The following is a 27,131-nucleotide window of genomic DNA, read 5'->3' on the forward strand; positions in this document are numbered from 1 at the left end:
GCTGCTGATGAAATTTTCCTGTCCGCTGAAAGCATATGTATGGTTTGTAAAGAAGATGTAGAAAGAAAGAAAGGAAAAGAAAAAAGGAAGGTGAGATATTAGTAAACAAATACGCACAAATACAAACATATATGCGCATATAAATAAATAAATACATATATACAGGAGGGAAAGTAGTTATCTCGCATTGATTGATTGATTGATTGATCGACTTATTTATTTTGTTTGCTTGATTAGGTCTGACGCACGTACTCTCTTTCTCTCTCTCTCTGATGCACGCTCTGGGGGGGGGGGGAAACAAAAACAATAATATAAAAGAGGCATGCAGCGAAACGACGCTTTCAGTCAGACATTCATTCACTTAAAAAAAGAAAAGGAGGAAAGGGATAAATGGATGGATGGATGAGAAGGAGAAGGAGAAGGGAAAAAAGCAAAGTAAAGTAAAGGAGATAAAGGGGAAAAGAAAAAAAAGAATTGAATGAATTGAAGTGACGGAAATGAACTAAAGGTGTGAAGAAATTTTTATTTTTTATTTTAAAAAAGATGAGTAGAAGGGGGAAACAGAGGAATAAAAAATTTTTTAAGAAACAAGGAAGGGGATTAATTAATTACTTTTTTTTTTCTTTCATACCTTTTTCACCTTCATCTTCACCCTTCTTTTTTTTTCCTTTTCCCCACCACCACCACCACCACCACTCCCTTCATAATTTATTCTTCACCAACAGCACTCACAATTTGCGCAACGAAACACATCTCGTTGGGAGGAACAATACACAAGTACAAGCACACACAAATACAAGGAAATATGAATACCGGTAATAATCATAAAATTAGAATGAAAGTGAAAATTAAAAAAAAACACCAGAATGAAACCCGTAATTATCACAAGCGATGATGACCGCTTTTTTTTTTTCCTTCTCCTATTTCTTTATTTACTTTTTGTTTGATCATAAGGCAAGGGCTAAACAACTTATTCCCACCAATGTTATTCGCATCATCGCCTCACCGTCCTTCTGTTTTAGCATTTATTTACTGTCATTTGCATTTCCATCTCTCTCATTTTATTTTTCCTTTTCTCCCTTCCATCTGCACCCTTCTCGTATTATTTTTCTTTTTTGTTTCCTCCCCTCCCCTCCCTTTAATACATAAAATTGCTGCATACCTTCTTTTCTCAAAAAAACAAAAACAAACAACAATTTTCGCTGCTGTTATTCATATCCTCACTTATTAATATTACTGTTGCCGTTACTGATATCACCCATCCTCTCCTCGTTTTACTCTTTCTTTCTTTTTCAAGCTTCTGTAGTTACTCGTTTTGGTATTCACTATTTTCAGAAAAAGGAAACAAAAAAAAAACTAACCATCACATCACATCACATTCCCCACCTTCTCGCATAAATAATTAATAAAAATGGAAAGAAGAATGGAAAAGAAAAAAATTGAGACAAACAGATACGGTGAAGGGGAGTGGTTGACCGCACAAACATAAACGCACACACAAACACACACGTAACAACACACAAAAATTACATATGAAAGGGCGAATGAGGGTCTTAATTTTATTTTTAAAAAAAATTAATATTAAAAAACGCTGAAAGGTGAAAAATACCAGCAACAACAAGGCAAACTAAAGAAAAAAGAAGCGTAAAGAAAAAAAAATGAAGTGAAGTGAAAACAATTCAAACCTGTGTTACCTACTTCTTGCCTTGAGTTGCGGAGGTGGAAGCAGATCCGGTCGATTGCTGCACCTGTTGCTGGGCGTTTCGGGACTCCACTGAGCGTCGCAGTTTTGTGAACATACTCTCTAAGAAAGATGTACTGCATATAAAACTCTTCTCCCAGAAACCATACTCTGGGGCCCTCATGAGCTCCATGAATGTACTGAGTACTCCCCACGGATGCGGTTGAATGATGAGTGTTTTTTCCACCGCCACACGAGTGATTTGCTCTTGGATGCACTGCTGAACCACGGCGTTGCGAATGGATCGGTGGGGAAGGAAGAGGTTGGATATAACCTTCACGAAGAAGTTCGTTTGACAGTTCGGGTAACGCAGATGGTTAGCGCAGGAACAGATAAAGTAATAGCGGTGTTCGTGGTCCAATGAGCCCGCAAGGTGGCGGTAGAAACGCATAGCGTTGGATTCAGGAAAGTTGGGCTTCACAGCATGATCGTTTACCTGCAAGTACACAATGCAAACGTGCAGTACGATGGCATTCATCAGCCGCCAGTTGTGCAACGACTGCAACTTCTCCACAATACTTTGCATGTAAGACTCGGACATTGGTCGGTCATCCTGCAATTTCTCGGACAAAGCGTTTCCATCGAAGTGGTGCTGTTTGAAACTCTCCTCAATACACTTTACTTGATTGTCGGTCGCAGGGTGCTTCCGCATCTCCGAGCCATCGTCTGGCACACGCGCAAAGAACTCCGGTAACTTCACACCCGACGGGAAGGAGCACAAAACAGTGTTTAGCAACTGCACACAGTACGGTGGGATGGCGTCACACAACTGGTAGTGATACGTAATAAGAAAGCGTGAGTAGTCGTGTGTGAGTACCAACATCAGCTTGAAGAACGCCTTGTAGAACACGAGTACGTTTTTGGAAATATTTCCTTCACGCGTGAAGCGCTCAATAAACTCGAGCCCCTGAACTAACAGCGCAACATAGGAGGGCCAGGGCACAGGCGAACGTAGACAGCGGTTGAGGAATATACGGTGACTCACAAGCTCCAGCCATCCAAAAGTGAACGCAGGATATTTGAGTGGCGGGAGGTTATGAAGAGTATCAGCAAAAGCACTTGTGATTTGCTCCATCGTCTCACGCTTTGGCGAATCCGCACGCACGAGCGTGGTAAAGAGATTACTGAAGAAGCGCACGTAGGGTTGTTGTTGGAACATCGGTGCGTAGGCGGTGCCAGCGGGAAGCTCAGACTTTGCATTTCCAAGGTGATTGGGGTTCTGAGCCTGTTGTAAACGTACAACGACCGCCTGATGATTATCTATGAGCGCCCATTGGAACGCATCCAGAACCCGCCTGAGTAACGTAAGAAGTGTCCGCGACTCGTTCTTCAACGAGCAGTAATATAACAACACTGTCACTAGGTCAGACAAGGCATCCACATGTGTGAAAAGCCCGTCATCGTACTGGTAACGATGGGGTGGAGCGTTGCCTGGCTTCCATTCAGCGGTCAAAGCACGGCCGAGTACCGCCGGGTTGGAGCGCTCCAACTCCAACGACTTGGTGGCGTAGTGTTCAACACAGAAGCGTAGTGACGTAGTGAGGAACGTCCTAAGTTGCGGGCCGTCAAGCTGCTTGTTGTCTCGTAACTTCATCATGTACTCATACTGTGGTGGTGGTTTGTTACCCGGTAACGCCGCTGATGTTGTAGACGTAGGAGCAGCGGTGGCAGAAGCGGGGGACGATGTAGTCGGTGCTGTTGCGCCCTCCTGTGACGGAGCATTGGTCGCGGCACCACTGGCCTGGTTAGACTCGCTGGACGAGCTGTGCATTCTCCGTGCGTTAACAATCAACCACTCTTCAAACAATCCTCGAATTTTCTCTGCATCTTCTTGATTTTGGGGTGCAAGCGTAGGCACAACAAGCCGCCGTACATGCTGCTCTACCAAGTTGGAGAGCGCAGGGGAAGCTCGCATGGCGTTGGTTGGTGCTGCGCCTCCCGGCGCCATCTGAGCCCCACCCATTGCTCCCGAATCCTGTCCACTCGCAGGAAGTTGCTGGGACTGTGGCTGGTGCCGCTGCTGCTTGGGCTGATTCTGCTGCTGGCGGGGCGTTTGGTTGTCCTGTTTACTGGCAATGCTCTCTAGCTGGGACACTGTGTCCCTCAATTCCTTTGCACTAAGGAGCTTCTCATTCACGATTACCCTGGATAATGTTGCGCCAGCGAAGTCTACTACACCTTGCCGCCCCATCCCCTCAGCCAACAGTGCCTTAGAGAGCGCCGCGTCGAATCTGGAGACGTTGAGCACCTTAATACGCAAGAGATTAACCGCAAGGTCCGTGTAGCTCCAGCGCTGCTCCGCCTGCAAATACAACTGCGTCAATTCTTCGCGAATAATATCTCCCCCGCGCTCATAACACGTTTGCAATACAAAGAGGTAGACCTCGTTGAGCAGGTTGCAGACATTTCTGTGACGAGCAGTAGTGAGGTCATTGCTTGCGGCTGTCCCACTATCGGCACGCTTCATCGCACCTGCAAGCACAAACAACTTGCGAAGCATTGGGCCGACGCAGTAGATGGCTGTTTCGGCATTGATGATGTTTGAAATACCGATTACCCGAGTGCGGATAACATCGTGGCTTTCGCCAAAGTGTCCGTTCGCAAACTCGGGGCTTGTCAGCGATAGCACCTTAGCGTCGCCCGTAGAGTAGTGTTGGACTGTGGCGTCCTCCAACGTACGCACATACGCAGTAAGCAGCCCAACAACGGGCACACTGTTGTTGAATTCCTCATAGACTGCCCGCTGCAGCGGTGGCAAATTGTGAGGCGGTCGCAACACCTCACCCATATGCATCAACAGATCCCGCACATCGTGATACTCCTTTGGGGCTCGTGGGGGTTCACGGGCGGTAATTTGATCAATCTTTTCCTTGATAATCTTGTCTAACTTCTCATGCAGGCGCTTCGCTCCTTCCTCTGCCGCCTGCCATTCAAGCGCACGTACACACAAATCCATGTTATTTTCACGGATTAGCCCTTTCAGCCGCTCACGGCGCTCCGTGTAGCTGGGCACGTTAACATCAATCAAACGGCTGATGAGATCACCAACCTGCACGTTAAATGGCTCTGGAAGTGCGTCACGGATGGCCACTGTGCACAAGTTGGAAGCCAGAGAACGAGCCATCGCATCCGCTGCCCGGAGTTGCGCCTTAATGTCGCGGTCGAAAAGAAAGTCCTTAGTGGTAATGTGGCAGGCTGTTACAGCGGCAATTGTGCCGGAACGCTGCACCGTCGGCTTGAGTTCCTGCGTAACCCTTTCAAGCGTTTTGGCCAGGTATCCCTTGTACACAGCAAGCCGTTCGCCAAAAAGGCTCGCCTCTTCCTCACTTACCCGCACCGTTTCAGGTGTGATAACGATGGGAGGCCTACGCGGGCCCACAGCCTCAAAAGCAAGTGCTCCACCCGACGGAACCATAGAATCCTTTGGCTTAAAGGGCTCCGCGTTGGCCTGAAGAGGGCGGTTGGCACGGGCAGCCTGGGTTTGCAATTGCGGCTGCGCTGCCTGTTGTGGTTGTTGAACTTGCTTATGCGGTTGTTGAACGACATCCTGGAGTTCCATCTTATCCACACGGAAGTCGGCACTCTGGTGAATGTTTATTTCTCTATACACATCAGATATGCACAACTGTGTGCTGGAGTGGATGGGATGCATGTTGTAGTACTGCTCGATTTCCTCCAGTTTCACATTCATGTGTTTGCAAAGAAGATCCACCTCAAACCTGAGTGTCACCCGCAGGTTTCTGAGGTTATACATTTCCCACAGGAGACATAATTGCCGCATCGTCCACGGATTGGGTGGGCAGAAGAAGCGTGAGTCCATGCAATGATGCAACACTCTTGCAATACATGAAACTACTGCCATAAGTTTTCCCTCGCGCAACCCGAGGATAATCAAATCCTTGAAGCATAGTTCCTGAGCCGTAATGGGAATGTTCTTGGCTAGGGTTAGGAGCCCAAGCCAATAGCCAAGATTCTTGAGCAGTGAGCGCTCCCCAGGATCGGCGCGTATCTTGTCACTGCTAAGCAGCAGCTTGATGGAAGAAACGGTAGCGCTGCGTATCGCCTTCTCCAACTGCTTCGACTGCAGGTTGTTGAGGAGGTTCAGGTAAGTAGGATGATAATTCGGCTCCAACGCCGCACGTTTCACCACGAAATACTCAGCAAAGAACTCGTAGTACTCCGGACGTAGCTGTTTCGCTAACTCACGGGCATTATTTTCAACGTTGTGCAAATCCGTGTTACCAATTATGAAGTTGATCTGCTCCTGGATAACACGCGGCGGTGCTGTAATATTCTTCTTCGACAGCAGCGTCCCTATGTCGTGCTGATGCAACGTTGCTGCAGCCACGCGATCCTTCTGCTGCTCCGCTGCCAACATATTGTCGCGACGTTCCGTGCTGAGAGCCAGGACCGCCGGGTCAGAGAGCAACGATTCCACTTCCTTCTGTTGTTGTGTCGTCTTCTCTTGATTCTGTGCACGGCTCTGCGACTGGCGAGCCGCCTCCTCTGCCTTGATACCCCGGTTAATGGCGGCCATGATGCCAGGTATTCTTATGTCGAGGTCCTTCACATGACGCAGAGCACGCCCGTACTGCGGCCACTCTGCCAGCCTAGGTTTGATTTGTTCCAACGCTATGATTCCATACTCCTCCACCAGGTGGTCAGTGGGCTTTACAATAACCGGTAACAGGAGGGTCCACGCGCGTTGTTGTTGGTTCGGCGGAAGCAACTCCCGTGCTATCATCTGACCGTAAAGTGTGGCGAACAGTTGTAGTTCCTTGTGGGGATAGCAACCAATAGCGTTGCACTCTTCAAACATGATGCTCACGATGCACGCACAGAGCTGCTTATCACGACTCTTGCTACTTTTCAAAAGCTGCTCAATGAAAGCGAGTGATGCTGAGATGGTCGGGTCGCCCGCCTTGTACATACGCCTGTAAAACTCCGTTGCATCGTTCTCCACGTCAGTGGGGAAAAGAGAATCAGTTGATGCCAAGAGTATACGCGCTTGTTCGGCAACGTCACGGAGCAGATCCTTCAGTGAAGAAGCAAGGAAAGTGTTGAGTGCGGCAGTAGCCTTTGGGACGTACTTCTGTTTATCCAGCAGCTGCTCCGCTACCTCAACAATAGACGTGGCCACTGCAAAGCGGTTTTCTGCGGCGTGAGCCCGAAAGTGCAACTTTCCCTCAAGTGCCTTACTAATCCAAGAGTCACCAGCACCACCACTCACACCGCAGTTGGCTCCGCCGCCGCCTCCCTCATTGGACTCATCCATGCACATTGCAATAGCAGTAACCAACCGCGGGTTGCCACCAACCGCAAGGAACGCCCTAACAGCGTTCTTTGTCTTAAGCACTGCCTCCATTACGTCAATTGTACGACTCGGGACCACAATAGTTAGCTCAGACAGTAGAGAAATGACGGTGTTCAACTTTCCGCGCCTTTCTGCCTCGGGGATGATGGTAGTTGCAACGCGTTCAAGCGGAAGCCGAGAGTCCCTCAAAATCAGTTTCGCGGTGCTGAAGTTTTTCATCGTACCTGGGAACGAGCCAAAGAGCAAGGAATACAGCATGAGAAGTGGATAGCGCAGCGCCGCCGGCCGCAACGTCTCGGCATCAAAGGCACCGTCGCGGCTTGCAACGTGTACAGCTGCTTCGAGGAAAGGGAAATAGCGCCACAACTCTACTTCTCCCGCGCGGCTTTCCGGAACTGTCGACGGTGACGCACTGGCACCGGAAGTCGTGGGACTTGAAGCCGCATCCGCAGCGTCCACTTCTACCAGCTCGATTGGTGCCATTTGGTCGCACGACAGCCCCTGCATCGAAACTTTCTCTGGGTGCTTAAGTATATATTCTAACACGGTGCGCTGCCGGCCGACGTTGCTCCATCTCCCGAGGAATATGGTAATCGGGGGATACACACCGGGTGTGCCGGTACCCTTGAACTTACAATACGCATCAAACACGATGGACACATGCTTCCGCACGAACGGTCCCTCGTTACTCTTATCAAGCATACGAAGGACGGTATCCCAATCCACCGGCTCCTGCACTCTCTCCTGAAGTAACTCCAAAAGTGGAAACGGTGAAATGGCAGCGTTTTGCTGTACCTTTGTTGGTTCACGCCCGGCTGAAGCCATGAGAGCGTTATACGTGTTCGTGTCCGTTGGCGCACTCCCTTGCGAGGCGAAGAAACCAACCACATCCGCCACATCGACTTGGGTGACGGGACGGGGGAACAAGCTGAGCAACTCACGACAGTCTGCCGGCGTCGCCACACAAGCCGTGCCTAATTCATCAATGATCCTTGACAGGCTGACATGCATATCGACAACACCATCATGTGGCAATACTGTAACCCTGTCATTTGCGCCACCTGCGGCACCTGCGGCTGCGGCAGAGAGTTGAGTCTCCAAAGCTTGCACATCACCCAGTTGTCGTGCGAGGACACTGTAGGACCAAAGACTTGCGACGTCCTCCTTCACTGTGTATTGCGCCACACTGATGCCATTGAGGAACTCCGCAGCCGCCTCCTTTCCCTTTTTGCTGCCTGCCAGAAGACCCATCGCAAACTGCAGCTGCTGCGGGGGCGTGAGCTTCAAGTCCCGCGTCATGAGGGTCACCAGAGACTCCTTCGTTACAGTCACCGGCGACTCATCAACAGCCGCCGACACAAGCGTAAGCGCGTTACTCTTTTCAAGGGCCGTCGACACAAGTTTAGAGACAAGGAGATTTTTTTCCTCTGTCTGCGGGGGCGTCCATATAGAAGAGACAGCTGCAGACACAACAAACCTATACAACTCTACAGACTGCCCGGCTATCTTTTCTAGAGCCTGCAGCGTTGTCTGGAGGGAACTCTTCGTCGCAGACGCTATGAGGTACCGCGCCGCAGCACCACGGGAGCTCCCGATGTCAGTAGTATGCTCATACAACATGGACTAAGGTAAATGGCTCTTAAAAAATGTGGGCCTGCAGCTGCAATCAGCACTGGTTGACGCGCCACCCTCCGCGGATGCAGAAATGTTTCCTATACCTTTTCCTCAACTTTCCTCTGTTACTGAAAGGGTTGGTTCCCTTCCGACCAACAGGTCTTTTTCTTTTTCTTTTTTGCCCCCAAACACAGTCTTCTTTTTCCTCCTTCTCTTCCAGGGACCTTCACAACTGCGCAACCTTAGCTATGTCCTCCCTTTTGTTTGGCTCCTTATCCTTATTTATTTATTCTTTTTACTCTCTCCCTACTCTTCAGGCCTCTGTCACCCCGTCACTTAATTCGCTGAGCGCAATCCTTTGGGCCCCGAGAAAATGCGGTGGTAGAAACCTAATAACAACAGGAGGACCTGCGCGCGCAAACAAATGCTAAGACCTTCACACCTCGTACCACACGCTCTGGCGCCTCCTTTCCCCTCTCTGATGTAAGTAAATATGGAAATATTTACAAACTACACACAAAGGAAAAGGTAAGGGAAAGATTGTGCCTCTTTTCCTTTTCTTTTCCTTCCTTCACCCTTACTATATACTTATCTAAATATATAGATATATTAAGATGTATACGAGTGGTTATCCCCTTTACACGGCCCTGTAGTCGTACGCCTCAATGCTGGTGCTGCCCAGCAAGAACACACGAACAAACCCCGGTAAACTTTCTCTCCCTCCCTTTTTACTTCTTCTTCAGTTCCTTGTTTCGGTCACAATGTAACAAAATTCCTACCGCGCAAAAGAAGAAATAATTTTTAAAGAAGCGGAGTCTTCCTTAACCACTTAATTTTTCCGCCTTCTCCTTTACCGTCGGTTGACTTTATGATTTACCCCCAAAGCCACGCCTCTTTCCCCTCCTCCGCTCTTCTCTGGTTTGCTTTCCTCGTTCCTACTCTTTGAGTGGTCGTCAGTTAGGGTTTACATAAAGTGTAAAGGAAGAAAAAAAATAATTTGTGAAGGAGGAAGAAAGGAAAAAAAAAAAAGAAACGAGACGAGACGAGATGTGGAAACAAAAGAGGCGATGTGGAGAAAAGCGATTAATAGAGAGAGCAACAAATTGTAACCTGAGCAAAAAAGAACAAAGGATTTTCTCAGAAAAAAGTGCCGGGGATGCAGTCCAACATGGCAGAAGACCGTACAATCAACTCTTCCTCCACGCAAACCGAAGCAAGTACACTGATATTGAAACTTAAGCAACAGAAGGTAGTAGTAGTAATAATAATAAGATTTCTTCCCTTGTCTTCCCCTAGTTACACACCTGACAGTTACGCAACGGTGATCACACGCCCCTCCTCCCATCTGCAGAACGAGTCACACCGTCGCCCAACATAATAGGCACCAACCGCGACGGTTCCTTCAGGAACAACAGCGGTTCCGTCGAGGTGTCGCAGCTGCTACGTTCGGGTTTGAACTGAGGTTCACAGTGCTATGTTTGCCACCGCCACCTGACACAAGATTCGCCACCTCATCATCCTCCCCCGGCATATCATCTTCAATCCGCAGCAACCCTCGCCGCTTGCGACGCTTCGGTGCCCAGGCACTCGATCCTTCCGACTCAAAGAAAACACTGCCACCGGCTCCACTGGCACTATTGTTATTATTGCTACCGCCACCTCCACTCCCTCCACCCCCTGTGGCTCCCGCTGACGATGCTATAGCTGTTGCTAGCGTCTGAAACGCCTCCGCTACATTCATTCCCGTCCGAGCACTCGTTGAGAGGTGCTGAGCTCCGTGATCTTTTGCGAATCTCCGGCCCTTCTCTTCGCTCACCTCTCGCTCCTGCTCGAGATCGGATTTGTTCGCGCACACGACGAGTTGTATTTGGTCCCCAACCACTGCGCGCAACTCTCGAATCCACAGACGCACCTTCTCGAGTGTGTCAGCGTCCGTCACATCGTAGACGAGGATTGCGCCGTTGGCATTGCGGTAATAAATAGGACCAAGCGCATGGAACCGCTCCTGCCCCGCGGTGTCCCACACATTGAGATTGACGGTTTTGTCACTGTTAAGCAATGGAACGTTGACACTGCTGTACATGCTGGCCTGTGTGGTGCTACGCTGCTGGGCATCAAAGGTGTCGTTAACGAAACGGGAGATGAGAGATGTCTTCCCCACGCGTCCCTCACCAAGTAGGACAACCTTATAACTAGGCACCGACGACCGCATTTAAGCACAGAATGGACTAGTGGGTTGTTTTGCACCAGTACAAATATATATATATATATATATATGTATCTGCTTAGTACAAGTACGGAAACCTAAGAACCAATATGGCACAATGTGGAAGTGTAAGTTCGTATATACACAAAGGTGTATACAAACAACTTAATTTCAACAAATGTGTTCCACTCTCTGCTCGGTGCCGGGAAACAAAGAAAAGGGAAAGCAAAGGAGGGAGGGGGTCGCGGTTACATTCAGGCGTGGGCCCACCGCCCGCAACCAAAATATCAAAAGAAACACAAGTTCCAAAGTAAAATTATCAAACAAGAATGGCAAAAAAAAAAGGGTTCTTCTGCATCCCTTTATCCCGTTTATGGAAAATAAGTTGATGGTATGTGGAATCTATGCATGTAATTTTTTATGAAAAAGAATCTACCGTCAACGCAAACACTAACCAGCGCCTTAGCAACTAGAACACAAACACACATAAACACATACAAGGCTGCTAGCACGTAGAGGGTCAGTACTCTACAAACACGGTTGAGCTTTACTAATGGGTGGTACAATACGTAGTTTGTGGTGGTGTAGCGTCCGCGTGGCAGCGTGGAGTAACTGACGCACCTCCTCACAAGTTTCATGGACAGTCGGCAACTGACGTTTCACTTCTCTCAGTCGTTCGGCCTCAAGTCGTGCAGACGTTGTCCCTCCACTCGCTGGTGTACCCACCACCGCCGCCTGCGCTCTACGAGTGGAGTGGAATGCAATAAAAGCATCAATACTGGCGCCGGCAAATGCGCTACCAGTATCTGTTTGGTCACCGCAGGTATCATTCCCACTCCTGGTATTCACTGACGTAGTTGCGAGATCAAACGACCTGAGAAGCGGCATCCTGGATTTCAGCGACGTCGCGTCATGGCCACTGCCCCTGCAACCTGAGTTATTCGCCTCTACCATTGCCATCAGCTCCGCGCTGAGTGCCGCCTTGAGGGAGTACCGAGCCTTCATGTTGTGCTGCACCTTAGTTCGCAACGCCACATCATCCTGGGGAGTTCGGCTGTTGTTCACTTTGGCACTCCGGCGGAAGAACGCCGACATCTCGTGCAGCTGCTCGAGTCGGTGCGTGGCGCGAAAGCTATTGAACGCATTTTGCAGCGGATAATTTGATGGTAGAGAAGAGGCACTCGACGCCTCAACTTCATCATTTTCCATAGCCTCCACCACACCTTTGGCGTTGCGAAGATCGTCGTAGACACAACAACCATCACCGCAACGATTGACGTGACTTAGCGACCAAGCAACAAGGGAGCCAAACCGTGCAAGTTGCTCTGTTACGTCCCGCAACCTTTTCTCCAAACCGAGCATGTGTCTCAATCCGCAGCACAGCCTACAGTAAGTATCATGTATGGCAGGGTGACACAACTGCAAATCAAGGTCGGAGTGTAAACCCATTGCAGAAATTTGCTCAGCCCGCTGGTGGAGGACATGCTCAAGGCGGCTAACAGACAACTCGATGAGGCGCCGCACGGAGAGCAGTTGCCGTGAAAGGTCTACTGGTCGACGCGGAGTGTCAGCCAACTCACCGCCAGCCGCGGGAATGATCCGCGCTTGTTGGTGCAAGCGGTACGCAATGTCTTCCTGTTCCAAAAACGAAGCAGGAGGCCATGGCACCGCAGCAGGAAACGAGTGCAGCAACACATCACCGTAGTGTTGTTTAGCCACATCGGTAGAACCACATTTAGTGGAGAAGCCCTCACCCAACGACCCCACCGTACCGCTCAGTGTTGGTGATATCTCTCCAAAGCCGCCTTTTTTTTCATACTCATCCCCATTACGGCACCATTCCAGCAAGAAGGGGTATGCAAAGTGAATGTTAACGTGTTCGGCTGTTGCCACGAGCTGATATTCCCTCGTCAACCATAACAAGGCCAACATCAACTCGTCAAGGGAGGCGTGTAGCGGAGTTTGAACATAAAAAGCATCTCTTCTGTAGCCTAACTGAGATAGCGTGTGTAGTATGAAGCGCCATGCGATTATGGGAAGTGGGTTCTGTAACATGCTAGCAAATGAAACCTTGGTTCCACGCAAGGGGCGAGTGGAGTCTTCTTGTCGGCGTGGTTGCCGAAACATTGAGGTGGTTGCAGTTTTTAGGGGAGTCGGTAATTCTTGCGGAGCAGGAGATTCCGAGATATCGACACTACTACTCACCCTTCCCCGTTGCCCACGCTGATTCGCACCCCTCACCGCTTCGTTAACAGTTTGGTACGACTGCCACTGAAGCTTTATAGGAAAATCGACAGTTTGGTCACTACGCTCCTCGTCACTCCCCTCACCCAGGCGCGACTGTCTCTCGTCTCCATTGTCACACAACGTACTGGAGTTTGAGCGTGCTGATGCATGTGAGGGTGATGCCTCTTCCAGTGATGGAAACAAGACCTGGTTTCCTGATGCTGCTACACAGTAAAACACAGCGTTGAAAAGCACCCTCCAAACGCCATTTCGAAGTTCATGGCAGCGGAGTTGCTGCGGTAACCCAACACCTTGGACCTTCTTGCAAGTCTGACCATCCTCGTCGTCGAGTGTCATTTCCCCACCCTTCAGTATTTGGGTGTAGTGCCCTTCGAGTGCAGAAACAAATTTCAGCACGTCCTCATCTGGAGCACTGGCGTTTTTCTCACCATTACATTCCCTCGGTCTGCACGCCCTCAAATCCACCTGTTCTTCCTCAAGAGGAGGAACTGTAAAGAAGCCGAGTTCCCCCCACACGTGCAGCGCCACATCCCGTACGCAATTTGTGTTCGACGGGAGCTGCGTAATTCCACGCCGGGCATTCCGAGTGAAGTGCTGCGATTCTAATTTGGTACTGCGTTCAACTGCCGCCGTCACCAGTTGCTGCGACCAGAATTTTGCATCGCGCTCAAAGTCTGTCAACAGAGGTCCAAAATCCCCTGCTCGCCCAACACCAGAAACGCCACTCATCTAGCGTAACTCAAAAAGAAAAAAATACAGGACTACGTACAATGAAGCATAAAGAAGTGAAAGCGGAAAAAGAAAAAAAGAGGTGAGAGAGTGCGCGACAATGTATAAGGTTCAGATTTTGCTATGGTGCGTAATATACTCCACAGAATACATACGCCTTTATGCGAGTTTGTGTGTACGAAAAGGGAGGAAGAAAAAAGCGTAAGAGGTTGTCATCTTAACTCCTCCCGCAGCGGTAAATCATAACACCACTCAAACCACACCAACACCTCCACTATTGCGTTACCTACACTAAGCTGTACCATTCCTCCCATCTAGTCACACAACAACAACAACAACATAATAATAATAATAATAACCTAAACAACACAATAATATTCTCATAATAATAACAATAGCATCTGTATTGTGGTCACAGTCATAGCGGTGACAATGACATTTTGGACAAGTGAGAGAAGAGAGGGAGAGAGCGGTAGAGTGGAACAAACCCGTACGCGTAAAGGGGGGAAGAAAAGAAAAAAAAATGAAACAAAACCAAAAGAAAAAAAAATGAGAAATAAAAACAACAATGCTAATGACAACAAGCACAGCAAGGAAGGAAGTAAAGAGGTAAGAAGACAACAAAAGGAAGCGCAGCAAACCAAACAAATCTTCAATTTTAAAAAAAAAAATGAACCAACTTAAGGAGCCCCAATTCCTCCTATCACCCTCCACAAACACAATCTCATGTGTGATATAATGGACCAAAATGAAAAATTAAAAAAAGTTTTGCTGCAAGCCGACCTTAAGCGCTTCGTTTTGGGCCGGCACTGCAGAAGCTTTTCTCTCTGCATCCTTATCTCTTTCTTTTTTCTCTTTTAAAATACACTTTTCATTTATTTTTTTTTTCACTGCTTTCCTCCCCCTCTCTTTCCACCTATTTATTCACCCGTTTCTTAATTCATTTGCCTGCTTCATCTTCACCAGTTTCCCTCCCTCGCCTCCCTCCCACACTTCTCCACCAATGCCGCCCGGAGTTTTGCGATTCTGAGATGTGCACCTTTTTCTTTTTTTCTTCGTCGTTACATTTTTTTTTCTTTGTACCTTCTCATGCAAGGCACACACATTCCCTTTTTTCCGTCTAATTCCTCTTTCTTTCCACCTCTTTTAAGAACAAGAGCAAAAAAGAAAAATGCTGGTGTTCATATGGGCATGCACAAATACATCTGAAATAATTTGAAGGAAGGAGGAAAATGAAAGGAAAAAAAAGGATGCAAATGCTAGTGTAGATAAATATATCTTTTACGTATAAAAACAAATAAATGTAATTAGAGGAAGAAGAAAGAAAGAGACAAATAAAGGGAGAAAAAAGAAAAAGAAGAGCAACATAAGAAAAAAAAAGAGGAGGAAAGATAAATAACAACAGGGCAAGTAATACCCTCAAACTTAATATAAAATAATATAAAAGGGGAAAAAAGAAAAAGAAGAAACTGCTGATCATCATATGCGCGACTCGCATGGAGGGAGGAAAGAGAAGAAGAGTTTACCCGCTTTGTTCAGTTCAGAAGTTAATTATCCTGCTCAACAACACGTAAAGGACGGCGTCACTCCTTCCAAATTCAATTCATAAATAAAAATAGTCATGCAATTCTCATGTCCCCATTGTTTGATTATATTATATTATATACATCGTTGCAGTTCTCATAACCAATGGCTCATACCAAAATAATAATAATATTATTGTGATTAATTGTTGTTATTCTTAATGAAAATGGAAGGGGAACCAACCTTCAGTTATTCTTTACCTCTCTTCGTATATATCTATATTTATATTCATTTATTCATTGGTCTCTTTCCTTATCACTGTATAAGCAAACACACACCGCAGGTTCGGAGACCGAGTAAAATGGCACGAGGGAAGAGAAAAGGGAATACAAGAACGCAAAAAAAAAGTGTAAGAACAAAAAACAAACAAAAGCACCAAAACAAACTCATCAATGGCACGACGAGGAATAATGAAGAGAATGATGGTGAAATAAAAACAAAAAGGGGGCAAAAGGCGGCTCTATGAGAAGAACACACGCTGGAATCTCTTTGGTTTTGCGTCATTTATTCCCTTCTGTCACTCAATCCGTAAGTTTCATCCCCTTTCCTTCTTCTCTTTTTTTTTTTCTTCATGTTTCCTCACAACAAAATACGGTTACGGCAGTAGTACCAACCACAACTATGGTAACAGTGCCGCGGCTGATGACAATGATGGTAAATGTGAGTGTTGAAAAACAGGTTCGCAACTGTTGCATAATGAAAGGATCAGATGAGTGGAAAGAGGGGAATGCGTCCTCACGTGACAGCAGCGACACAGCAGGTAATGGAAATATAATGAAGAAGAAAAAAAAAGAAAAAGAAACAATAGCGGAAAAAACTAACAATGGAGCACAGGAAGGAAGGAAGGAAGAAAAATAAACTAAAACAAACAAATAAATATAACGGCGAAACAAAAAGAAATGTACGACTGCTCTCTTCAGGCTCCTTTCACACACTTCTCCCCCCCCAAAAAAAAAAAATCGTTTTGTTTTGATGGTTTTATTTTCCTGTATTTATTCTCTTAAGCACAGACACACTTTACTACATTTCCCTGAACCCCTCACCGGCTATTACAACAATCATTGCAAAGTAACACATCATCATATTGTTTGCTCATAATATTCCGTACGGAGTAAAAATATGAACACAACAAACGCGTGAAGCCGATCGCATTTAAGCTGTGACAATTTCTCCTATATTTCCCCCTTCATATGTATGTTCTTTTCCTTGTATACGACAACACAGACATATATTTGTGTTTGCTGTTTTTTTTTGCATTTTTACTCATGAGTTTTGTATTCAATTATCTCCCTTTTTATTTGCCGCGTCATGCGTTTTACCTCAACGGGGGAACACATAAGGGTTGTAAACATTGCGCCTCCGAAGCAGGCACATGTAAAGTGAAGCGAGGGGGTAATGGGGAAGAGAGGGCAGCGCACTCCATCACACGCGTATGAATGAATAAAATGATATGAGATGAGATAGAAAGGAAAGAAAATGGAAAATAAATGGAAAATAAATCATACAAATACCTAAGTATTTGCTACTCGCTCATGCGTGCAAGTACGAAAACGAAAAAAATGAAAAAAAGTCAAACGACATCAAGCCGCATGCTCGCGCCATGTCCGTACGGTTAGATGGGAAAATTTAATCGAAAGTTGCGTAAGCGAGTGAATTACGCGTGCTAACTAAAGGCGTGAGAGTGCGGTTTCATATTGTCTGACGTTAGCTCATTGTTCCCATGCACCCGTACTGGTTTAGTCCAATTTCTTTCGTGTGTGTGTGTGTGTGTGTGCGCGCACGTCTGTGGCAAATAACAGAAAACGAACAAAGCTTTTTTAAAAGGGTAATGGAGGGGGGAAATGAAGAAAATAAATAAACAAATAAATAAATAAATGGAGTTAAAAAGTTAAACGCTTCCCCCCTAACCCCCAGCACCTCCCGCACCCTTCCCCTTCTCCTCTTTCACCTTAATTTTGGCACTTCAGCCCACTTGACTCAGAGTCACAGCGGAACCCAAGTCCAGCTGAAGGAAGTAGAAACACACAAACGTAAAGGCACATACGTATATATATATATATATATATATTAAGTATATAAATGTTGAGTATATGAACAGTGAGAAAATCATGTCAGATGTCAAAACCCGCATACCATCACTGCTGCTATTAATTCGGTCTCTACCCACCACACTCTTCACACCCATCACCACCACCTACAACTCGAATCCCGCACAAAAAGACATATGAATGTATATATGTATACATATACATATGCGCGATATTAAAACACACGTGATGCCTTCAGTGTGGTACAATCTCTCAACAAGATTGAATGAAAATACCCTTACTTATTCATGTCACTTTTTACACGCCACTTTTTTACTCGTTTTTTTTATCGCCTCTTTATCTGCTTCTTCCTTTCCTCCACCATTCCTCAAACATATGCATCATTTCGCTACCCACAAACACAAATGGATACTACTACTTCTTTCGATCCTTTACTCTATAAACCCCTTTACCATCATTTAAAATCCCCCATACGAGGAGCACCTTAACGGCACCAAAGATGTTACACATTGCTGTGGACCACCGCCTACGCTTTTTGCCGACGTTTCGCACTACCGCGACCACTATTGTTGGATTGGCCCGTCAAATGCCTGCTACCACGCCTATGGCTGCCACTACAGGCATTCCTGTCGCTGCCGTTTATCCCACAGGGCGGCACACCCGCTCCAGCGGCGCAGCCGTTGCCGCTACCATTTTTGCTGTTTGGACATGTGTAGTTGTTATAACTAACACTGGCGCCATTGCGGGAGCGGGATGCACTTTCAGATCCCCTACCGTTCAAAAAGGGACTGGCACCAGCGCTTCCGTTACCATTAGTATTGTGGCCGCGATGAGTACTGCCTCTTTCACGGCCGCCTTCACCAGCAGACTTGGGTCGTACGTCAAAAATCCTTAAAACTCGGGTCACATTCGACGATCCTGCCGCAGCGGCGCCTAAATTAGGAGATCCATTTTGGCCAAGCGAACGCTGTGACGCGGGAGCGAACGGAGTGGCATCTCCCATCCCACAACTCGCAGGGCTTGTGCCACCACGGGGGGCAGTGTACAAGTTGGCATCACCTAAACTGAGCGGAGAAGCAGAATTAATCGCCGCATCCACACCAGGGTTGGCGCAGGAGACAACCTGATTCGCATGTTGGTATGGCTGCGATGCCGGTGTCATTCTCGCAGCCGGAGTGTTGTTCATAACGGAACGCCGTTGTTGATCGCAAATGATGTTAAACACCTCGTCAGTGACGTCCCCCAGGGAAAGCATCGTCGAAGAGTAGCTCCTCTCTCCGATGTTGATCATGGTCATTGATGGAGTAATACCGTTAAGCAAACACACCAAGTTTGGAGGGGGTGGGAGTTGCAAGTCATACTCGCGGCAAATATGAATATTTTTGCAATCTTCCACATAGCGGCAGAGCCGCGAAATGTGTAACCGACATACGTCCTTCGCGGGAACATCCAGTACATCCTTTCGCTCCACCTTCGCGCCATTCGCCGCACCTTGGTTGGTTTCGCCGAGGTTTTGTGACTGCTCTTCTTTCTCTTTCGCCGCTTGCGCACTCTGAGCTATGATCAACTGCAGACCGACCGTCAGTGCAACTCTTTCAGCGGGGATTAAATCAGATTGCTCACCGTTTGTGCCGCGGCTACTGTAACTCCCTTCATTTCCCACAAGTCGGATGAACTTAAACCGGTCGGTGAGCTCTGTGGTGCTGTGGGGATCCTTGTGCAGTCGGCAACACGTGGGGGCGTTGAGGGCCTGTTGACGGAGCATCGGAAGAACATGAGGAGGCACGTGGGCCTGTCGACACCACTCGTGTCGGCAGTGGCCCTCCAGAAAGGACAAACACAGCGATGGCAGCGCTCCTTTGTTGGCCGTCGCATGAGTCGGAACCATAAGCGATAACGGCACGCGCAGCTTTCGCGAGTGAGGGTCCAGCACCCACATGTAGAGCTCACCCCCCTTCACTTCATCATCACCGGCTCCGAATTTATCATCGTAACCGCAACCTGGGGAGTCTGAGTCAACGAAGTGGTGTACAGGACCTTCTGGGTGGACAACACGCTGAACAGAGCAGGGATATGGTGGTGGCGAGACAGCGTTGGTGGCAACAGTCAAGGCGCCGTTGGGGCTAAGATATGAATCAGGTGGAATCGGTCTCTCCTCATCGGTGACGCACCACCTCGACACCCGCTCCTCTTCAATATCGTTCCTGTCAGCGGGAGGCATGTTAAAGCGGCACCAATCTGCCCCTTCTATTTATTCAATTTGATTATTACTCGGGTAACTTTACTATTTCGCACCCCTGGTTATTGCTGTTGGCCCTTAAACTCTCTTATTCGCGAATGCGCCCTTTTCCTATTCTTCCTCAAAATGGTATGTTCTCTCCTCTTCCTTCCTTCGCACACCGATACTCTGTAACAAGAAACAAAGTAAATGGTCAGAGCGGTGATAAAAGTCGAGTAGGGGAATAGCTCTAATCTCGTTTGGTTTTCCCCCGGTGCAATGCTTTTTCGGAGACTTATTTCCTGTTTGTGTACCTTTTATCCCTCTACCTTTCTCTTCAGTGTTCCTTTCCTTCCTCTGGGGTTTCACTATATCTCTTTTTTGAGCTTGCTGCAGGTTATGTTTTTTTCCTTCCCTCTTGCTTCCTCTCGTCTACAGTAGTTCAGGGGTGTGCAAACAAGAAGAAAAGAAAAGTGTGCAGCTAACATCTATACACTAAGAACAGGTAAATTACATTCATTGAACTTGTTCATATACGTATGTATTTTAGCTGGGTCCTCTCCACTGAATCATAACAAAAACAACAGAGGAGTGGTGCAGCACCTCCTCCCCGTGTGCGGACGGTCGTTCAAGAGGAGAGCGACAGAAACGAGGGCCCCACAATGTACTCCAACAGGAGGGTTTCAAAAACAAGTATGGTAAAGTTAAATAAAAACAGGGGGGGGGGTGAAGAAGAAAATGTAGAAAACAAAATGTGCATTTAAAAACCCTAATGATTGTCACGAGAACATAGGCGAAAATCTAAAGGAAAGGAAGCAAACTTTCCCTTTATCACACATTTTTCTTCCTAAATGCTATTAAGTTATTTTGGTTTGTCTTCTCGCCCTTTTTCTTCTCTTTTCTAACATCCTTTGTAGCGGTCGCGGCGGTACTTCATGGTATACCAATTGTTGTTGAAACGCAAGTGAGGAAGAAAATGAGAAAGAAAACAGAGTGGCATTTTGAAGGCGGCTCGGCGCCAAAGGTGAAGTGAGAGAGCAACGTTGTAAAAGAACAGGCAACTCCACGATTCAACCAACGAACGGAAGTAACGGAGATGGCAGAGCGCCTTTAAAAGGAGGAAAAAAAAAGCCGATGCGAAGAAGGAAGGTGAGGGCAGGGCTTTACAAATTGGACCGGACATGTCACAACCACTGCGGTATGTCACACCAAAAACGAGCGGGCGCAGAAGCAAAAGATAATAATATATATAGAAAAGGATAGGAGACAATGTCACTTGTCGAGCAGCAGCCCACACACTGACCAACAAACATCCCTCGCATTACCCACCGCACCCACCTTGAATGTCAACGCCTACACTACCGACCATAAAATGCTTGTATGATGGCATCCCCTAACAGACGGTTACCTCTTCCGCTTACCCACCCCTCATCACCATCCGTCCTGCACTTCCTTTTTCTTTCTTTATTGTCTCGGCTCACTTACTTCATTTCTTGTGCCCACATTTGCAGCCACAGGCGCATAGCCCCCTTCCAGTCCTACACGCACACACGTATCTTCTCCCTCCCCTTCATCGCCCTTGTATCGCCTTCTCATTGGATCATCATCTATTCCCAATGCATCCAGCGAGCTATGAAGCAGTCGCACCCGATTGTTGCAATTGGGCGAGAGTGATGTTATGTAGCATACGCTCCTTTACAATAAGGTGTGAAACTTTATCCAACAGCGCCACACTGCGCCCTACAGCTTCGTCCCATGCCGTCACCACATCATTGGCGTTTTTATTCGCCTCAAAAACGACTAACCCATCCACGCGATCAATCTTCGCGTACAGTGTGCGCGAGGCGACCATCATCATGAGGAATTCCTCCGTGTGCTGCGGCGTGAGACCCACCAATTCGGCCAGTCGAACAAGACGCAGTCGGCGATAGAAGCGGGAAATGACCAAGAGGTCGTGTTCGCTGCAGCGGCTACGAAGCAACGCCTGGCGCTCAGGGAACCCAGCGAGCTGCGGGTGATTTATGCAGAGGGCCTCTACATCATCAGCAACACGCTCACGTATGAGTTCAATACTCGTAAACTTCTCCAGTAGGTATTGAAGTTGCGGATTCTCCTCCAACCGCTTCCTCAGAGTAGTAGTGATGCCTTGAATTGCTGCCGTGCGGTCGGCAAATTTTGTGGCGGGGGAAAAGGCAGCGCACTCAGCATGATCCTCCAGTTCCTTTGGCGACGAGTGCTCGGCGATAAGATAGTGCACCGCCATGCTGCTTAGGGCTGAAACACAGGCTGTTTCATCCGTTTCGGAAAGGAATGTCTCGTACCAACAGCGAGCCACATGGAAGTAAGAACGGCGCTGCGCGAAATATTCGCGCATCAGTTCGAAATATTTAAGCTTCGCCTGCAAGGCCCCGGGTCTTGACAGGGCACGGTGGTTTATTCGGCGCGACACAAGCCGCGCGAGCTCATAATCCTCCAACTCGAGGCACAACCGGATCAAGCGGTTAAGAGCATCGAGTTTCTCCACGCGGGGCATATTTGTCACTGTTTCCACATGCAACCCACTGAGCAAGTCGCACGCCGCCCGCTTCTCCCCATCGTCCTCCATTAACTTCGCTAAGTCGATAGCGAATCGCACGTGCTCAAGCTCCACATGGATACGGCTGTCAGTAAGATGCACTACGCGCTCCAACACGATGCGGCGCTGCTCACGTGACAGATTGCCTTCAGTGAGGAGGACACCGCATTCAGCGATCATGGCACCCTGTGATTGTTTGGTTTGCCCACGCTTGCGCATGAGAGTTTCCAATGTGTCAAGCATTTTTTCGTGATCTCCATGAACGCGGTAGATCCGCAATATTTCAACTACAAGACGTTTTGCCGACAGAGCATCACCACCTAGGCGCGCCATTTTCTCGAGAGCCAAAAGCTCATTAACGAGATCGTCCAAGCTCGAATTGGTACTGCGCAAGAGAACAGGAATGGCGGTAGCATTGATGCGTTCGAGCAACGCATCTGTCGCCTCGCTGTGATCCTCCTCCTGCTTGAAGCTCGCACACTTCCACTGGTCTACGTCGGTCATGTTATATCGTACCTGTATGTCGATCTGGCTGTACGTGTAGACTCACAGTAACCTTTTCGCTCTGCTGCAACCGCAAGTTTCACCACTGCAGTTTTGTGTCGACCTCCCGCACGGCTGTCGTCACTTCCGCTGCTGTTTTCCTTGCCCGCCTCCCCTCGACTTTTTAAACTCTTCTGCTCTACCACACAAACAAACAAATACACGCACACTTGTCTTTGATTTGCTTACCTTGCAGATACGTGTTGTTGTCTTCAGCTTTCCTTTCAATCTCGAGTAAAGGTAATAATAGTGGCAGCAAAAAAAAAAAAGCGGCATTTGATGAAATTAGTATGCATCAACACAGAGTCTCACACGTAACCCTCACATCCCTCCACTGTACCCGGAAGAAGACAAGAGGGAAGGATGCCAAAATGAGGCTACATCACGAAACAAAAGCCCAAAGAGTTTCCCCTTTTGTTATTGGTACCGCTCATTTCCCCCTGCATCTCTTTATTCACTTCTTTGCTTAACAATTTTAATACTGCAGGCCGTGTGTTTGCTTCTAATCATTAGATATTTGACCTTTATCGCACTTACTCGTAGTTACTACGTCATTTCGCCGCGCGCCGCACGCTGTGCTATAAAAACACAAACACAAGAAAAACTGCACCAACTCACCAGTTAATAAACGGACAATCGACAACCTCCGTAGGGCCACGTGCACGGAAGAAGGACAAAAACATACAACTGGCAGAAGCGGGAGACGAAATTGAAGGAGGGTGCAAAGAGAAGAAGATGGACGGGCGATCGCAAATAGTCGCCCCACCACTTAATGAACAGCATGTCCCCTCAACTCCCGTTGGGGTATCGTCGAACGCCTCTAGTTGGAAGCCCCTCCAGGTCGCAAAAGTATACCTTCGTATTCCGTGAAACCGGCGTCAGCATGTGGGCGACGCCCCATGAATACCCAGTCAGGTAGTAATGCGTCATTCATGGCGGTCTTTCTTCCCTTCTGATTATGCTCTTCCTCACTTACCTCCTCATCTTCCTCTTCCCTCCCCTGGTGCTGCCGTTGCTGCTTTTGCTCCTCGCAGATCGGTTGTTCTTGTTTGTGCTGCACAAACGGTAACACATCGTTCAAATACAGACGGGCCTGAGCCACGACATCGGCGTGTTGACTCCTCTTCAATAGCAGCTGTTGCGACCAGTCATTGGTGGTGTAACGGTTGTGAAGCATCCGTTCTACACGCATTTCGCTCGCTCCGCTGAGAAACCCAACCGACTCTTGCCGCCTCTCCTTCACTTCATCATTTTTCTCATCATCACCTTCGGCACCGCGACCCGCATCCCCTTTTGTGCGGCCATCGAATCCCCCCAGAACGCGGCCTGCCATTCGGCCCTTTACAATGCATTCCAGTAAAACTTGACTACGTGTGGTGTGATTAACAATCGCATGTCCCAAGTCACGCGAGGCGCGCAGTAACAACACTACCGTCTCCACATCCTCTGCCCTCAAATGAGCCCCCACCCTTCTCGACAAGGTAATTATTTGCATTGCAACGTCTGTCAAAGAGGTCGTGGCCACGCCGTAAAATAGCTGTTGCGCTGCTGATGGCTCCGCTGAGTGGCGGAGCGCACATGCCACCGATGAAAAGAGCCGTCGCAGGGCCCGCTGCCCAAAAAGACGCAACGCCCGACGCATGTGCCCTGGGTTCCATGGAACGGCAAATGCGGGAACGCCATCCGCAATCTGCTTCATTTTACCGCGATGCTCTCCGACATTCCACCCCACACCAAGAAGAAATAACAGTCCCTGCACAGCGTTGTGCCACTGTTTGGCTAAACGTGTGTGAACAAACGGTGCCGTCTCAATTGCAAACACTGTTACAAGCACCGTCTTTACCTCCCGCACCCCATCCCCCATGCGAGATAAGGGGGTTGCCAAAGCGTAATGCAAGTAAAGGGGCAGCCACGACCCAGTTACACGTTCCTTGTTAAGCAGAGAAAGTTCCTGGTGATATTCCACCTCAGCAGCCTCACCGTCGTCGCCGTCCACACCGCTCCCTACAACCGTGCGCAGGGCAGGCACATCGGAGCGAAACGGCTCGGGAAGCGGAAGCCATGTCGCCCCGCGTAGCACATCGGTCGTGTAAGGCCCACTTGCCAGCGAAACCTCAGCGAATTCCATTCGCCTCCACCACTGCTCCGTCTCCACAACCTCAGAAGTCGAAGAATCCTCAGCGGTATCCTGCCATTGTGACACAACAATGTGTGTCTCCTTCTCAGAATCGTACATAGTTGCAAGTGGAGTGCGCCGGGCCGTCAGGTGGATTAGGTCAAAGGAAGTCATTGTGAAAGACCCTTCGGAGGGCGAGTCCTGTGGAACCAGGCACGTAAACTGCAACACGTATAACGAACTCTCCTTAAGGCGAAGTGTCACCACCAGCATATACGATCCAGCAAACTCAACCCGCTCCGCAATTGTGTCTTTGGGAAAAGTGATGTGCTGTAACTTCCGCGACGCACAAGGGGCCATCAGATCTAACACATAACACTTTGAGCCATTGTCGTTCAACACAGCTGCGTAAGTCCGGTCCTTTGTCTTCGTTTCAGCACCGCCTTTCCCGCAACAGTTGCGAGAAACCACTAGCGCAGGTGTGGTGTGCGTGCCGCGGGTACGCCGAATCATGACGCTCAATGAGGCAACCTGCTCGCACGTCGTCTCCATTGTTTCCATGCGGGACACGGTAGCCCGTACCAAGCGGCCGCTGCCTGTAAGCACAAGTAGTGATGTGGCTGAAAGTGCTTGAATGCTGCGAATACCTTCGGCAGTAAAACCTGTGTCCACCACACGGGCTTCAGATATGAATGACCGCCACCTGACATTGCTTAGGTTCTCAGAGGATGGGATACTAAACCTTGTGGCAATACACAACTCTGCCCGGGTTTCACTCTCGTCCTTGCATTCGACGAGGAAGGCAACAATATTAGCACTTAGACAGCACACGTCAAGCACGCGCGCCGCGGGGTCGGCGGAACTAGCACGCGCCACCCACTGCAGTGCCCACGTGTCGCATCGGAATACGGCGACGTGGAAGAATAGCTCTGTTGATGCTTGTCCTTTTGTACGATTGAAAGCCACGGCTACGTGCTCACCCGCCAACTTTCGTTTCTTTGACCGACCCATTCCAGCGTCTTGCGCACCCCCCGACGCAAAGGCACTCCATGAAGTTGCCCACGCAGCAGAGGCCTCAGGAGCGGCTTCACTTACCAGCCGTATCCTTCCCGACGGCCTTCTTCCGTGTAGATCCATGAACAAATCATGGTAAGCGACCCGCTTGCTCGCCGATAAACTGAGTGCCATTAACAAACAAACCTACAAGTCAATCCAGTAATCACGTGTCACCTTTTCTCACTGTTTCCTCTTACCCTTTCCCCGTACGTAGCGACTTTTTCCGTGCGCAGCCTCTCTTATCTGCCAACGCGTGGTTCTCCACTCCTTCCCCCTTCCCTTTTTTTTACTTTATTTCCAGCCTTCTATATCGTTGTGGTAGCGAGGCGCAGCTGCCCTCCTTCGGCCACACACAAGCAAAGACCAGCTGGGATTGAGACGATGGGCCCGGACGGCCACCACCTACACTAACTTTTGTGAGAAGGGGAAGTCACGGCAGGAGACAAGGCGGGCAGAGTGGAGTAAGAATTATGTAAGGAGACGAAAAAGAAGGGGGAGAAACAAGTGATGGTCAAGCAATACAGACAGCAAAAGAGAATGCATGATTACCTGCTCCAAAGGATCTCACTACAGATGGAACGGCCTGCAGAAAGTATTTGTCAGTCGTTTCGCTCTTTCGTCACTGGCTTCTTCAGCGCACAGAAGAAGTTTTAAGTCATCGCAATAAAACGATCATGCGGATGTGGCTCAAACTGCCGTTCCTCGCACCCCGTATTTCCCCCCCCCCCCATACACACACACACGGGACCACGAATCGGATTCCCACAAGTACGAATCTACGTGCAAAAAGGGGTGGGAGAAACAAGACAAAACAATAAGTCAAAACAAGAAGAGTAGAGGTCGAGAGTGCCCAACTGTAAAGATATTACACACCGAGATGGCGTATGCGTGTGCGCGAGTGCAGCTGGTTCACATCGTGTTCCTTTCCAGCCCTTCAAGTGATTACTTCCTTTTCCCCTCCCTTGCTTCCACTTCACACGAACAGTTTCCCTTCACCCTCTGCTGCACCTCCATCCTCATTAGGCTAAGGTGCAGGTGAGCGAGTGGCAGCATGCCCACATTCGTCGCCCCCTCTTCTGCTTCGCTTGTGTAGGGAAAGAAATATACGAAGGTCAGCCGTTCGTGCATCTGTTTGAACAC

General features: G+C 48.4%; 6 protein-coding genes across 6 annotated transcripts, besides 14 other annotated features; all 6 read right to left on the reverse strand.

The window, feature by feature from the left end:
* Positions 1–186: 186 nt before the first annotated feature.
* Positions 187–221: a microsatellite.
* A 142-nt stretch (positions 222–363) lies between these two features.
* Positions 364–474: a sequence feature (GA-rich).
* Positions 475–516: 42 nt separating this feature from the next.
* Positions 517–542: a sequence feature (AT_rich).
* Positions 543–674: 132 nt separating this feature from the next.
* Positions 675–696: a microsatellite.
* An 857-nt stretch (positions 697–1,553) lies between these two features.
* Positions 1,554–1,589: a sequence feature (AT_rich).
* A 105-nt stretch (positions 1,590–1,694) lies between these two features.
* Positions 1,695–8,675, reverse strand: Tb10.70.6450 (transcriptional regulatory protein NOT1; the record flags this gene model as incomplete). The annotated part of the gene is made up of 1 exon (XM_817315.1): positions 1,695–8,675. The coding sequence occupies one exon, from the start codon at positions 8,673–8,675 to the stop codon at positions 1,695–1,697; it is 6,981 nt and encodes a 2,326-aa protein (XP_822408.1).
* Positions 8,676–10,071: 1,396 nt separating this feature from the next.
* Tb10.70.6420 (small GTPase, putative) lies at positions 10,072–10,881 on the reverse strand (the record flags this gene model as incomplete). Its single annotated transcript, XM_817316.1, has 1 exon — positions 10,072–10,881. One exon carries the CDS (start codon positions 10,879–10,881, stop codon positions 10,072–10,074), a length of 810 nt encoding a protein of 269 aa, XP_822409.1.
* A 43-nt stretch (positions 10,882–10,924) lies between these two features.
* Positions 10,925–10,950: a microsatellite.
* A 453-nt stretch (positions 10,951–11,403) lies between these two features.
* Tb10.70.6410 (hypothetical protein, conserved) lies at positions 11,404–13,851 on the reverse strand (the record flags this gene model as incomplete). The annotated part of the gene is made up of 1 exon (XM_817317.1): positions 11,404–13,851. One exon carries the CDS (start codon positions 13,849–13,851, stop codon positions 11,404–11,406), a length of 2,448 nt encoding a protein of 815 aa, XP_822410.1.
* Positions 13,852–14,173: 322 nt separating this feature from the next.
* Positions 14,174–14,251: a microsatellite.
* A 107-nt stretch (positions 14,252–14,358) lies between these two features.
* Positions 14,359–14,414: a sequence feature (A-rich).
* A 754-nt stretch (positions 14,415–15,168) lies between these two features.
* Positions 15,169–15,243: a sequence feature (GA-rich).
* A 33-nt stretch (positions 15,244–15,276) lies between these two features.
* Positions 15,277–15,297: a sequence feature (AT_rich).
* Positions 15,298–16,212: 915 nt separating this feature from the next.
* Positions 16,213–16,335: a sequence feature (A-rich).
* An 853-nt stretch (positions 16,336–17,188) lies between these two features.
* Positions 17,189–17,209: a microsatellite.
* Positions 17,210–17,283: 74 nt separating this feature from the next.
* Positions 17,284–17,311: a microsatellite.
* Positions 17,312–17,475: 164 nt separating this feature from the next.
* Positions 17,476–17,503: a microsatellite.
* Positions 17,504–18,009: 506 nt separating this feature from the next.
* Positions 18,010–19,704, reverse strand: Tb10.70.6380 (hypothetical protein, conserved; the record flags this gene model as incomplete). The annotated part of the gene is made up of 1 exon (XM_817318.1): positions 18,010–19,704. One exon carries the CDS (start codon positions 19,702–19,704, stop codon positions 18,010–18,012), a length of 1,695 nt encoding a protein of 564 aa, XP_822411.1.
* Positions 19,705–21,331: 1,627 nt separating this feature from the next.
* On the reverse strand, positions 21,332–22,780 carry Tb10.70.6360 (proteasome regulatory non-ATP-ase subunit 5; the record flags this gene model as incomplete). The annotated part of the gene is made up of 1 exon (XM_817319.1): positions 21,332–22,780. One exon carries the CDS (start codon positions 22,778–22,780, stop codon positions 21,332–21,334), a length of 1,449 nt encoding a protein of 482 aa, XP_822412.1.
* An 859-nt stretch (positions 22,781–23,639) lies between these two features.
* On the reverse strand, positions 23,640–26,123 carry Tb10.70.6350 (hypothetical protein, conserved; the record flags this gene model as incomplete). The annotated part of the gene is made up of 1 exon (XM_817320.1): positions 23,640–26,123. The coding sequence occupies one exon, from the start codon at positions 26,121–26,123 to the stop codon at positions 23,640–23,642; it is 2,484 nt and encodes an 827-aa protein (XP_822413.1).
* Between the last annotated feature and the right edge of the window lie 1,008 nt (positions 26,124–27,131).

Source organism: Trypanosoma brucei, chromosome 10 (genome assembly GCF_000002445.2).
Source record: "Trypanosoma brucei brucei TREU927 chromosome 10, whole genome shotgun sequence".
In the NCBI taxonomy this organism is placed as follows: Eukaryota; Euglenozoa; class Kinetoplastea; order Trypanosomatida; family Trypanosomatidae; genus Trypanosoma; species Trypanosoma brucei.